This window comes from Lepisma saccharinum, chromosome 1 (assembly GCF_977018435.1).
Source record: "Lepisma saccharinum chromosome 1, izLepSacc3.1, whole genome shotgun sequence".
Taxonomy (NCBI): Eukaryota; Metazoa; Arthropoda; class Insecta; order Zygentoma; family Lepismatidae; genus Lepisma; species Lepisma saccharinum.
Genome location: NC_139229.1, coordinates 127,577,170 through 127,592,462, shown reverse-complemented (window position 1 = coordinate 127,592,462; position 15,293 = coordinate 127,577,170). Strand labels below are relative to the sequence as shown.

Here is a 15,293-nt window from a genome sequence, read left to right as displayed (position 1 = left end):
TTATTTGTATGTAATGCACTTATACATAATTTGGTGATATAGGTGATAATTTTCATAAAATACCATTGATTTGGACATAACCAAGGTACAACAATGTTACAGAAGTGTACATTTCTTCTTGTTACAAAAACAATGCAAGTTTCAAATACAAAACAGGATAACCGGGCATAGCATCGGTCGGTCTCGAGTTGCAAGAAAGACGAGTGCAGCACGTCGGTATCACACAGAAGGCAAGGAGAGGCGGTGCAGCATGAAATAAGAGGAGAAAAATTTGCTGCAGTTATTCAGAACATGAGATGCATTTTTTTTTGCACGTAATCGCAATACGAAAGTACACATGTTAAAAAGATGCCGATAGCTGATGTTGGCTGTGTTCCATAACAAAAACAGAATAGTAGTTCATTCTGAGAACATTCACTGACCAGTAGCAACTGAGAACATTGAGAACAGAAAGAGAAAATATTATGCACTTGACCAGAAAGTAAAATGTATAAGGGAAGTGGGTGCTAATCCACATAAAAACTGAAATAGCTGCAGATTTAGGCATCGCTTATACCACACTTTGCAGTCATAAGTAAAAGAAATGCTATATTAGAGTAATTTTTAAAAATTGGTACTAAATCAATAAAATGCAGCCATCAAAAAGTGGGAAAATATGCAGTTTTTAAAGAAGCACCTCTTACCTGATTTCAGCAAAAACGTGCTGCACCTCTACCAGTCAGTGGTGATATGTTGAAAACAAAAGCTATAGCAATAGAATAATTGGTATTATATCTTGCTCCTCGAAATAGATACAATTACAGTATTTTAAAAATAATATGACATGGTATCTAAATCTGATTTGCAAGTAATTCTCAGTTCGATCCTCGGCCGGTTCAAATCCGGGAACTTTTCTAACGGTGGAAGCGGCCCCGGTGCCCACCCAGCATCGAATAACATGGGTACCTGGGGGAAACCCTGGGGGGTAAAGGCGGTCAGGGGCGTGATGCTGATCACATCACCCCCACTCACGACCGGATCAAGAAAGTGTGGGGCGTTACCCCCACACCCCCTATACGCCTTCATGGCGTGGTGCTATGCACAGGGGAACACTTTACCTTTTTTACCTTTTAAGTAATTCTCAGTTATACGTATTTTTCTCTTCATCTTGACACATGTATAACCCAGGTTCACCTGTATATATGCACACAAAAAGAAGTACTAGTCAAGTATTTAATTTCATTTGGTTTTTGTTATTAATGTCACTTTTCTGACACTATTGGCTGACTGCGACAATCAGGAATGACTGACACTATGATGAAAGGAAACTCACAAAGAACACCCAGGTGTTCAGGTATGCCCAGGTTAGGATTCAAACCCAGGACCTCTGGAGTCATAGCACAGAGCTAACCACTCTACCAAGAAGATTGGCAGGAATTGACTATTAGAGTAGCCTGCCTGAAAACAATGAACTATAATGGTGCTAGTTCCTAGAGGAGAAAATCATCCATGGCAGGGATGAAAATTTATCACTATTGGCTAGGATATTTGGGTCTAGACTACTGGGGGGGGGGGAATCCCCAGGCCCCATCACAAATTCAAAGCCTACCCATGAAACATGTTGTGGTTGTACAATTTTTATGGTTACATTAGATAAAAGAAGAAAAAGAAACACATGTACCAATCTTTGAAAGTGAGTCTGTGGTTCATCAGCATAATCCGCCTCATCTTTCTTCCATCCATTTTTGATTGGTGGTAGATCTGACAGAGCATCACGCACCGTTATTGTTCTGAAAGGTGCAGACTTTATCCAGTTACAATTTGTTGTGAACTGCAAACAGAAAACCCATCTTCAGTATCAAATTGTCTATTCCCATAATATTAAACATAAAATATGAATATACTCTGGTTTACTAACATACCCTTCAAAATATGGAATTTGTTTTCTAAGCAAAGCTGGACCTTTGGCCGCCACTAGGGCAGATGTTTTTCCTCCTTGCAAAAAACCACCGTTATATTCCAAAATCTGAAAAATTACACCACCTTAGAATTCCTTGTAGAGCATTGACGTGAATTTTCGAGTGGTTTGCTTTTGCTGTTATCTAGACATTATCAATAGTTTAATAGACTTATGTGGTGGCCGCGGTGGCTCAGTCGGTAACGTGTCTGACTACCATGCTAAAGGTCCCGGGTTTGATCCCCAGCCGGTTCAAATCCAGGAACTTTTCTAACGATGGAAGCGGCCCCGGCGCCCACCCAGCGTCGAATAACATGGGTACCTGGGGGAAACCCTGGGGGGTAAAGGTGGTCAGGGGCGTGATGCTGATCACATCACCCCCACTCACGACCGGATCAAGAAAGTGTGGGGCGTTACCCCCACACCCCCTATACGCCTTCACTTTACCTTTTTTTTTACCTTTTAATAGACTTATATAAACATGAAACTATTGATATGTAGATAGCAGCAAAAGCAAACACAAAAATTCACGTCAATGCTCTAGAAGGAATTCTAAGCTGATGTAATTTTTCAGATTTTGAAATATCACAGCTGGCTTGGCGGCGGCTAAAGGTCCAGCAGAGCCTTAACATCACCTGCTAACATGCATTAATTGAGCAGGTGAATGAACCATTTGTATGAATTTAAAAAAAATCAGAATAGTTATGCATTAGAATTCAAATATTACATTGCAACTATGCTTTCAAAATAAGTAAATTAGGCATGGGTCAATATGAAATTTTGGCCAATACAGATAAAGCACAGATATAAAATTTACAGATACCAATAACTGATATTCTACCAGTTCAATATAAAATTCCAAATGGTTCATTACCTTCTTACAAACTGTATGTTACCAGATGAACCACGCTTATGCAATGCAAAAGAAGCTGCATATTTGGATTTTTACTTTAAAAATTATAACAAAATGGTGCAATATTGCTCTGAATTGTAAGATATTTATAGATACGTATATCAGATCGGTAATTTTACCGATAAACAGATATGCCCATACTGGCCGATACTGATAGAGTACCATCCCTAAAATAAATATAATAAAATAGCTGCCACTTAACTAAAAAAAATCCACTTTTTCCACAGAGTGGGGCACAAAACCAAATGAAATTGTTCATATTGTACACAAAACTTGAGATCAAACCAGAAAAATAAAGCTTGGCATCAATTAAGGCTCTGCATACATAAGACAGTTCCCTACCTTTGTATCATCTATCACCACAGACAACTGGCAAGCTCTAGGGCTGAACACATGTGTAGGCTCTGGATACTGAGGCAGCTTTTCCCCTGGGGCTGCAGCAAGGATGATTAACCTAGGATTAGACAAGAGAAAGACAAAGTTAAAAAAAAAGCTTTCATTTTTATTTCCAAATTATCTTGATTGGATTTAATCACTTAAGTCACTTCTTCTGGAACAAAATAATGCACAAATGCACTTGGTAATCTAAGCAGTGTGTGCAGTTTTATGCTAACAGCTGTTCTAAACAAATGCAGCACACAAATGTGATAAGTGTCTCAATGCTGATGGAAAATTATAGATATGCATGTTCGTATTGATAATATATTTGCTTTCAAAAAACAAAAAAAAAAAAAAAGTCCTCTGCATTAGAGACTCACAAAAATTATTTTCGGACCAATCCTCCATGTACATCGACATTCAAACTAATTGTAAAAATGACACTGAACTATAAAATCATCCTATCTTTTATGTGGGAGATCCTAGTCAGTGCAAAGACATGCTCAAAATAAAGTCCTCGTATACAAGGTTAGACCCACAAACGAGTGATAAACAACTATAAAAGCTAGCTCTGAAGGTTTATGGATATTTATTTTAAATGTATTGTGCAGTGTTACTGAGTACTAGAATTTTTCATATGAATGATGAAAATCCACACAGAATTCACATGTAATTCTCGGTGATAAAAATTTCTGCACAATTCATGGAATTCCCTTTCAGATTACATCCTGTTTGAAATCAGTTCCTCTTCCTAGATTGACAAGGAAAATGCTACGAATTTTAACTCTCCCTCCCACTCACTCACGTCACACACAAAACTAACTCTCTCTCCACCCACCCACCCACCCACACACACACCCACACACACACACACACACACACACACACACACACACCCCTTATCTTGTGGTAAGTGTTTACTGTCTCCTTCATTATTTGTGTGTATGTACAGGAAAACCTCGTTAATACGATATTGGTTAATACGAAGTACCCTTTAATCCGAAGTTCTTCCCATTCCCCAGCCGATAAGATAGGATTTATAATGTATTTCAGTACGGATAAATCGAAATACGGATAATTTTTAATACGAAGTTGTTTACAAGACCCTTCCGCAAAACTGGTTTCGCTTAATTCGAAGTAGACACCTGCGTAAGTCGACAAGAGAAGATCGAATGTGGAGAGAGCTTGGACGTTATTTTAACTTGACCTTGACATGTTTCCTTGTCCTAAGAGCTGCTGACAACTCGAGGGAAGCAGCCCGAAATGCCCGCTGGACATTGACATTCTTTGTCAATGTGCATGGGAGGTCAAGCTCTTTCCCCGCTGAATGCGCCACCTTGGAAATATTCACCAGTGCCAGATGAGAAATGCAAGATAAGATCGCACGAATGTTCCAAAATACAAGACGCGTGGCGCCTGGAAGTCTCACCAATCTGTCTAGCTCTGAGCTCGAGATACAGCAATTTCCCGTGAGCGAGCAACTTTTGGCCTGGTAGCAGACAACTTCCGGTAACCACTTTCATTAAAAGCGTGTTCTTTGTGCCCTGTAGACCTTCATAAAAAAAGGGAAACTGTTACAGATAATCAAAGCCGCATAGGCCAACTAAAGATCGTCAACCCGCTTAATGCGTTGTCATCTAGGTTTCCCGCAAAAGTTGACATCGATCTTACGTATGTTGCAACTCCAGTTTCCCCGCTTCATACGTTTCCAAACTGTGCCGGTCATAAAATTTGCCAAAACAGTGTTTTGTTGTCTGAGTGACTTCTCCCCTTTATCTATCAGCACACGTTGGGGGGGGGGGGGGGGGGGTCCGTTGCTAAGTGTTTCGGCCACGATATTCTTGCTCGTGTGCGCACACCGGCTCCTTTGGCGTCTAATAAAAAGGAAACAGTTCTGAAAACCTTCTTTAAAACGAACAAAAACCGCATGATAAGTAAAAGAAAACTGACCCCCTTCCTTTTCCTACAACAGCTCATTATCCGCCACTGGTGTGCATGGTAATGTGATTTTTCACACTGCTGATAGAAGTTCGGTCTTCGACAACTGCCTTATCTTTAAAATGCCGATGATTTACCTTCTGCCACCTGCTGCTCTAACTTCCAGCCGGTCTCATTGTGTTTACCCTGCAGCTGGCGCCAGTGTTTAGTCTAGCGTCTGGAAAGCTCTCGCTTGCTGATAACTGCAATGACTCATCCAGTGGGAAGGAATAAGCTTCATTGCTTCATTGTTTTGAATCTCCCAAAGCCATATAATCCCCGCTTTTCTTCAGAACCATTAGCGTGCTGCTGTTAAAAAAAAAAACCGCAATGCTCAATGTAGGAATACGAGAGGAAAAGTTTTGGCGGAACGAGTGTTTGACCTCCAGAATACTCCTGAATCCTACAATAAATTGTCGATTAATCTGAATAATACGCAAGTTTCAAGTTTCGTAAAACTTGTTTTTAGTTCATTTTTTACTGCTGAATGCTGAACTAAGCGGGACTAAATATACAGTTTAAAGTGGGATCCAAACCAGAGTGATTATCGAGTGCGGCACTGTTTAATGTGTCCTAGGATACACATTGGGTGCAAACATCGCAAGTTGTGTGTTTACTTTTTCAGAGTTGATTACAATGCAAGTTGAGGAAGAGTTTGGACTGCTCCCTGAAAAAGGGGAGGGGGGCGAATATGAAGTTAACTGAAGCAAAGAATACGTGACTTTTTTTTACGATGTGTTTTAGACAGCCGAACCAGAATGAAATTTACAGGCCCGATTTTTTTGTTTTGTTTTGTTCCAGGGAAAGGTTGTGTTCTCTCCCAAGAGAATCTTCTCTTACCAGTTAATCCTGTAACGGACAATGTTCTAGTACATAAAATCCAATATTCATTCTGTTTGATTATCTCCCGTCTCTTGCTCGCGTGTGACTACTGTCAAGACCCACTTCTTGCAATAAACGAGATTGTTTTCTTTTCCGTAGGTCTCCGTGCAAACGGGTTTCTTATGAACTAAGAATTTCGTGGAAGAGCAACAACTTTGCACAATTAAAAGAAAATACAGTTTTTTATAAGACTTATTGCCACAACATGCATCCCGTGCATAACCGGTTGTATAACTAGGCAGGATAAATGGTGTTAACCGACTCCTTGTAATCTTTGTGTCCGCGTTAAGCTCCGTGTTCTCATTTTGTGTAACATTTTTTACACTTCCTTTAAAACGTACAATATTATTATATAGTACATATAAAGCTTATTTTCTGAGCTACCACCAAGTATAAAATATCCTTTGTGGGGCTAATTTATACTCTACTTTATTTACACCTGAAAACAGGCGCCATCTTGAAAAGTTTGGATAACTCGAAGTCGTTTAATACGAAGTTGACATTTTTTGGTCCCTTGAACTTCGTATTAACGAGGTTTTCCTGTATATATATATATATATATATATATATATATATATATAATGGATAAAAGCAAGGAGGGCCAAAAGGGCTAAGTAGAAATCAAAGAAGGTAAAAGGAAACACTCACCGGACAGTAGAAAAATTCAAAATTTTCGCTAATTTCATAGCATCATCGGTGTATATATATATAGGATAAAAGGAAGGAGGGCCACAAGGGCTAAATAAAAAGTGAAAGAGGAGAGAGGAAACACTCACCGGACAAAGAAAAAAAATCAAATTTTTGTGATGGTATATCACATCTTCAGGAGTAGAGAGACGTTGTATAACTAAGTGACTAGAGGGAAGAGTAAGCATGACTTGCAGTGTTGCCAGGTCCCGAAGGAAAAAAAAGTGTTGACAGTACCACAAAAAAAATGGTTCTTCCGCCTGGCTTGTCGAAAACTGTGAGTGGTGGTGGGGGGGGAGGGTTGGTTGGGTAAAGGTGGTGGTGAGGGTGAGGATAGGGGATGAGGGGCGTTACTGGGTGGCCTTGTTCAGGCCTGGAGGTGTGGTTGCATTCATGCAAAATATATATATATTGCAAAAGAACATATGGCAGCAGTAATTACTAACCGTCTTCTAGTCTGAGGCACTCCATAATTCCCAGCTTGCAGAATGCCAAATGTGCACTGATAACCCATTCGTAATAAACAGCGTAATGTCAATTTTAGAACCATGTTTTGCTTGAAGGAGACAAAATTTCTCACGTTTTCCAATATGAAGAATCTTGGCCGATAATAATCACAGTAACTAAGGAATGACACAACCAAGGAATTCTGCAAGAGAGAAGGTAAGTGATTAAGCAGTTATGCTCAGATGCTAGCAGCACCTATGTTAAAAAAAAAAAAAAAAAAAAAAAAAAGCACAAAAAAATCAAAAAAACAAATTTCTTTAAACTAGAAATGAGGTTCTATTAATCCTTCTACATGTACAAATGACGTGCTTGTAAAACTCAGTAACACGTAAAAATGTACATTTCGGTTACTACCAGAGAGCTGCACATCGGTCAGAATCGCTTACTAGGCCCGCCTGGCTGGCAAGCGGGCGGTAAAACTATAGACCAGGGTTTTGACCAGTCAAGCATCGAAAGCACACGGGTAACTGGAAGGGCTTGCAAGACGAAGCTCGCTTATCTTCAGCGAACGCTCATTCCGGTTTTGCATCGTCTCCAGATACATGAGACACGCAGTCACCGTTGCCAACTTTTAGATTCTAAACTGGTCAAGGAGCACTTAAAATGTTCATCAGATTTATCAATTTGAAATTTCAGACATTTATTCCTTGGTAGAAAACATTTGTATCACTCACACCTAGTGGCGGCGATTGGGTTCGAAAACTAGGGAGGCCAAGGTGCAAAAGTGGGGGGGGGGGGGCAAGGACAGTTTAATTTCCCTTGGTAGGAGGTTAGCATGGTGCAAAAGTGGGGAGGGGGGGCAACTGCACCCTCTCGGCCAGTGTTGCCAAGTTGGCCCTTTTGGGGCCAGAACTGGCCCTTTTGAGTACGTACTCAGCCCCAAGGGGCTTTTTAGCCCTACAGAGAGAAATCTTGCTACAAATCAAGCCCTTTCAGTAATGAAATGCTTTTTGGTATTTCAGTAAACTGCAAAGAAGAATTCACTTAACCCACCGTCCTCTGCACCTGCAAACTCGTCCTGCGACCCCTCCTGGGAAGCAGGTAGCAAGTGCACATTGTCACTTTTTCCCCTTGTTTCTGGTTTTGGTATGCTGTGTAGCCCGAGGTGAATTACGGATAACGTCGATTCCAGAAAATGCGAATCTTTGTTCAGTTGCATTGCATCTGGTCCTTGAAAGTTCACAGAAGTGCGGTGCGGAATCGACGAATCGTTCGTAACAGTGAGGCTCGCCCAGAGACTAGTTCGTGCGTGGGGCCGTGTGTGTGTGATGTGTGTGTGTGTGAGTGTACGTACGTGTGCATATATATGAAGGAGGAATATGCCGAAAATGTGTATTGCTTTTGTGTAATCTACTGCACCACAATTTACGGGGGAAATAAATTATTTAAGTTAAGAAAATTTAATTTAGTTGAGCGTATGCCCCTCATCTTGACAGTTGAAGAGTTGTGGTTCTTGAGTTTCAGAAATTTTGCACCAAAACACCCAAGAATTAAGAACCAGATCATTTTTTCAGTGCGCAGCCGCACCTTTGTAAATCTATAGATCGACCACAAGGAAAAAAACCTTGGGACGAGAAGTCCCCGTGCAACTTTCCCTTCTTCCCTCCACCTCGGGCCATAAGGAAGAATGGTAAACTCTCCCCCTCCCCTACTCGCGGGGGTACGGTGCACAGGACTCGCGGGTCTGCGCAGGTTGTTTTGCTCGTGGTTCCACTATAGCCCCTTGGATGTGAATTTTAGCTCCATTTTGGGTGCGATTTAGCCCGTTTTTTTCTCGTGCTGTTGGCAACACTGCTCTCGGCCCTGCCCCTAATTGCTGCCGCTGCTGACACCTGTAAAGGAGTACGAACCAAGTTTCGCAAAAAGTGCCATCATAAATATTTTGGAACTTTGTGTGAGTGGTGGTTGTTCTACATTATACTTTTCGTGGGGGGTGCTCCCCTATGGTGCTGTGATAGTGTCGTCACCTTGTAATCAAGGGGTCCTGGGTTTGATACCCAGTGGAGGCACATGGTGGTTCGGATCCCACTTTAAACTATAGGTCCAGTCCTGATTAGCCTTATTGTGCATAAATTGACCAAATAAACAAATCAATCAATCAAACAGATTTTGTCTGGTGTAATTTTGCCAATTCAATATCCGAATTAGTTGATCAAGATTCCCCCCCCCCCTCTCCCACCCTGAACACTAAGTCACGATGGTCCATAAAATGGAACATGAAATCAGAATTTGCATTATAAAAGGTTTTTGAATATTGTCATCTCTTTCAACAAATTGTCGTTCACTCATGTTGTTGCTAGTTATCTAGTTCTACAGACCGCATTGATAGTAATATGGTGCAAAATATAATTGTTACCTTGTATCTTCACACGGGTGCAAATAGCAGGCAATGTTATTTACGATTTCAAGATCAGAAAAGTGACAAAATGAACAAGACACACAAACCTATTTCAAGACCTTCGAAACAAATTTGGAAAATATGTGGTAGTTGGTTTGACATTATAATGACACAAATTTGAGAAGTTACAAAATCTTAAGTACTGCTGCTTAGCAACATATCGCGAGGCTCCGGGCGAGATAAGAATGCAAGGCCCCATCCATTCTTTAAGTTTGAAATATCAATGTGAATCGATACACAGCACTCAAGGAAATGTCCGCAAATTATATTTATATTATAGCCTATAATAATAATTAATATCTGACGAAAATTATATTTAATAGTACGTGACAGAAATTTACACTTGGCAGAGCTACAGTAACCTACTGCTGTAATTTTCATTAACCAAAGTAGTAGTAGTAGTACATTTTTAAAGATGTTCTTTACACAGTTAAGACAACTGAAACATCCTTAAATATGCTAAACTTTTTTTTAAAAAAAATCAGAAATACAAACTAAGAATCTTTAAATATAACCTATATATTATTTAATGAGTCATTCTTTGTTTCCTCATTTCAAAGTTTGTAGGATATAAATATCACACATGGCTTAAGTAGAAAATATCAAATGACACATATAAAATGTCGGTGCTTGATAGAGTGGGGGTGTGCTTTGTTGAGTGTGTTAATGAAACTATTATAATTTCAGTAACTTTTCTTAGTGAAAATAATAAATTCTGGATGTACTTTATAATTTTAACTTAAAATAACTTTTTGTTTTTTTTAATGATAGGTAAATATCAGCTGCCATATTTATTTAGTTTAATGAAAAAATGACACTATTTACAGTTTAACATGATTAGTATTTTGTATATTATTGTATTTAAAAAATGTGCTATTTTTGCTTATAAAAATTATTGAATTTTAAATCAAGGGAAATTTAAGTGGTTTTTTTTTCCAGATGACATATTACATTTACTTTCGTATGAACTCACCCCATCCGTACATATATTTTGTTTCCTATATTTCCTTTCTTAGAGCATAATAAACACCATTAAATGATTACGAGATTAATATACTTTCACAAAAAGTGATTCTGATATCTACAATTTCTTGTGCACATTATTCTTTAATCTTACTTAAAGTGAATTTTTTAAAATGTTATTCCCCAATTTAAATCTTGATTTAAATCGAACCACCTTGCCTAACAGAAAGCTGGCTTCTGGGCAGCGAATGACACTTTTACATTAGATCTTGCCCTTTCTCGTTCAAGAGTGAGATTACTGAGTCCGCTACATTTGAGTTGAATCATACCATTCGACAGTACCTTCCAGAATTTTTTCCTAAGTTTCAATTTTGAGAAAGATAGTTCATATTTCATGGTTGTTTCTTGAAGGGTAGGAAACAAACAGAAGGTGGTACAGGATACAGAGAACAGTAGTAGAGAAGCTAGTGTCGAGCTATCAAGGAGAAGAAACTTTGCCAAAGCACTTGATTTCAGATTTAAGCATATTCCTGAAACAATAAATCATCTTCGTGCCCTTTACAGAGGGCAATAGCTGCATCTGAAGTTGTAGGAAGAAAGGAAGAACTGCTAATATTATCCATACCCTTCTTCAGTTTAAAACACCAAGCATTCAAATGCCCCCTACTTTGCTCCGTGGCAGTTTTAGGTGCTAACATTTTAAAATTGGGTAGCCTATCAAGGTCACGAGACAAATAAAGCCAAGACAAAGCACTTTTTATTCAAGAAAATAATAAATGGATAAAAATGTCCAAGCATTTTTTTTTTGCGTTAATGTTTCACATGAGAAATGAGAATTATTTTGAATTTTTCGGGGCCCCTTAGGCTTAGAGCTCCCGCCTGCCTCTTATTTGATGTATTCAGTCAAATTATAACGTTAAACTAGAATATAAAGCCAGATAAATAAAAAGGTTTTAATTTTATTGCCCACAAAAATTAGCATGTTCTATCTTTCTCACTTCCATTTATTACGTTTTTCGTATCACCTCATGGGATGCGAGGCCCAGGGTGGTCGCCCACTTAACCCACCCATTGCTATGCCAATGGTTATACAACATCAAGGCACCTGAACCTAGCAGAAATGCATAGTGAAATATAATGACCATTGGCAACACTGACACGAGTGCTCGCGTCTACCTGCAAGAACTACATCAATTCTCATGGGTCTTCTTAAGACCCAGGTAATAGAAAAACCTGGCAGGTGAAGCTCGCTTACTCGATATCGAACACCTGGGCTTGACGTGTGTGTTGCATATTATTGTAGGCACATCTCCTCGCAGACTGTTTTTTTCTGGGTATTGTGCAGGTCTCTGGTTACTACATATTCTGTGACAAGAAACATTTAAGTATTTCATATGACATTAAAAACCTTAACATGCCGGCAACATTGTTGTATAAAACCCCAGAAAACACATAAGCAGCATGATACGAAACATTTTAAAAGTTTATTCAAGCTTTCGACTCCATCTCGGAGCCATCATCTGAACCTCGACCATGTCGTGTTTGCCATCTCTTGATCAGTCCTGATAATGAACTCTGAGATTGAGTCGAAAGATTGGACAAACTTTTAAAGTGCTTCGTATTATGCTGTTTAGTGTTTTGTGGGGGTTTTAACGAGAATTAACCATTTTATCTCAAGTTTAATACAAAAGAGGGACTTTACTGGCAACAAGTAGCTTTTTTAAAAAATACTTGTACCGATGACTATCATGATTGGAATTTTATATTTTGTATATTAATTTATTTCCCCCCAAGAAATCCCAACTATGTAGATATTTATGTTGAGGGGAATAAACAATGCGATTGATAATATAAGACGTAAGCGAGTTACTAAAGATATATCCGCGAAACTTACTTGTACATGTTCTATGCATCTTAGCGGATGCAAAAAAATCCCAACCGACTACCGGACTAGCAAGGCGCCTCAAGTTCAACAACATAGGATCCAAAAGATTTCAGTTAGGCACACATCGCATACCCTAATTGACACCAAAATCAGATGCATGCAATTATGAACTTTCCGCACGGGCTGAATATCGACAACGGTCAGGCTCATCATGTTTGGCTCCCGCTATTACAGCAGCTCAAACCCATCGTGTGAAGCAGACGAAATAGCTACACCAGCACCCCTAGCGGTAGTAAGTTTTGCGGATATATGTTTAGTAACTTGCTTACATCTTATATGTAGATATGTTGTTAATCACAGTTATGAGAGTAATCCTTAATTAGAATACAACACAAGATAAAATTAAAGGTAAATGACAAGTAAAACTTTACATTCAAAGATGTACAAGTTGTAACATTTAAGTTGGAAAGTGCATACATTATGCCAAATTTCACTAACCTTGAAAAGCGAATACTTCAATGTCCTGAATCTATTCATCCCACTGAATCCCTGGCAAGGAGGGCCTCCACATATGAGATCAACTTCACCCTTCTGAGGTAGTTTTTGGCCTCGTTCAGTTACCCTTTCTCCCTAAAAACAAACACACACCATATGTGTAGTTTCCGCAAAAAAATACCTTTCAATAAATTTAAATTAATTAAGTTTAAAAATTTGTAGCATCTCTTGCATTATTCAGGGTTCCCACGCAAACTCCAAATCCATTTTCCCTGAGATTTCCAGAATCCTCATAATTTTTCCAGAGTATTGAATGCACAGTAAATTACTACAATAATTTTACAATGGCCTCCTCCATTTCCCCCTCATAACCATAGCATCCTCACCTTCTTTATTACTGTTGTTTTCTGATGCAAATAACAAAACTAGTTCAATAATAAAATAAAATTACACTTCTTTGCATGTAATTAAGAACAAAGATGACCAGTTTTCTAGAACTTTAAACAACTCTGAAACAATTTCTAACATATCTGATATAGAACATTGAAATATTTTCACACTTTTCATACATGTTTATAAATGGATACAATATCAATTAATCTGTAATGTGTACAAGAATAGTTAAGACAAACAAATTATTGGAATTTTTAAAACATATAAAAATGAAGTGACAATTATTAGAACCAATTTAAAAAGGAATAATAAGTTACTGAGACTGAAATATAAAACAAGAAATGTACTTAATGTCTGATACAGCAAATTAAGAAACTTTACTTCTCAGAAGCTTCAAGTTTTTTTTAATTGTTCTGCAATAGCCTTTGCTTCTTCTTGCACCTTTTGTTGTTTGGCTTGTAAAGCACAGAACTCACTTGCTTCACATTTCATTTCTTTCCTTTTGTTTTCTTTGTGATCACATTTCTTTCTCATCTTCTGCAATGCTTCTTTGTATCTAATACGTGCACCTGTAACACTCTGGATCATATCTTTGCTTACTTCTACATTTGACACTCCTCGTACCACTTTCACTGCATCATAAACTTGCCGAATAGCCACAACAGACTCTTCTTTCAAGTTTTCTATTAAAACCTGCTTATTTACAGAAAACCCACTTTCCACATATGCATTGTCATGTGATAAAATCAAAACCAACTTAACAGTCCTCCATAACTCAGAGAAGTCATCCTTGCCCTTCATGACACCTGTAAAAAAAGAATCTAGTGCATCAGTTTTGATTGAAAAGTTACAAAACTTCTCTTTCAATTCCTTTTCACTACTGACAATGTGCAACAATGTCTTAAATTGGCGAATTACTTTATCACCAGTTACAGCCTTCATTCTCTTTCTCCTGAGAAGTTCCTGTATCAGGTCTTCCATGCGCTGAGCACATCGTTTTGGAAACTGAGTCATTTGCTTCGGAACTAAACAACTAGCGGCTCTCACCAACCTGAACTTATGGGGACTACGTTCCACAATCTTCTCTACTGTTGGTTGCAAAAAAATTCTGCAGCTAGTAAAAAACATAAGCTGCAAAGTAGCTTTGGCACCAATTCCAATATCAATCTTTGTCAAAGGAATCAAGTCAGAATTCCTGACATCAATTTGCATTAATTTAAAACTATTTTTTGCATTGTTCAAGATGTCACTTTATATGAATCTCCCCATTACATCTCTATCAACACTTTCTAGGGAGTCATGAAGAAATGGGAACATAGGTTTGGGGGTTTGGAACATTGTCAAATATGTCATTCTGGCATATCTGTTGAGAAAACTATTTCACTACATGATATTAATGTAGATCTGCTGGTCCTACAAGTAATTCCATTTTACACATATGTGAGATACTGAGACTTGTAAAAATTCACATGTCATGACATGACTATAACAATAGTTGAACATGATCAAAAACTTAAAATATGAACAAGTATTAGTGAACAGTACGTAATTCATATATGGCACTAGTAAGTAAATATTTAAAATTCTGTTCTATGTTAAATGCAGTAAATACACAATCAACAATATTGTACACAAAAGATGGCAGAAAATAAATATTTCCATAAACAGGACACTCCATTTTTTTACTATTTTGTAAAAAAAGAAGGAAGAAAAACTTAAAACTACTCCCTAATAAGGGAAATCAGATGAACACTGTTTAACTTTAGACATCAGGTTATCTTTATTATGCATTTTCCACATCTGGAAATATATTTTACGTCATGTAAAAGATCGAAATTGGTTAATTAAATTTAAAAAAGCGCAAAATTTATGAGGGTAT

At 38.2% G+C, this 15,293-nt stretch overlaps 1 protein-coding gene across 1 annotated transcript in view; it reads right to left on the bottom strand.

Moving 5' to 3' along the window:
* The window catches only part of LOC146000963 (DNA (cytosine-5)-methyltransferase 1.S-like), a 126,812-nt gene that overhangs the window by 28,261 nt on the left and 83,258 nt on the right, over positions 1 to 15,293 (bottom strand). The window contains exons 19-22 of the mRNA XM_083138410.1: positions 13,025 to 13,156; positions 7,220 to 7,422; positions 3,192 to 3,303; positions 1,661 to 1,810 (exon numbers count right to left, since the gene is read on the bottom strand). Coding sequence (XP_082994536.1) covers positions 1,661 to 1,810; positions 3,192 to 3,303; positions 7,220 to 7,422; positions 13,025 to 13,156 — 597 coding nt within the window. The remainder of the gene's footprint in view (positions 1 to 1,660; positions 1,811 to 3,191; positions 3,304 to 7,219; positions 7,423 to 13,024; positions 13,157 to 15,293) is intronic.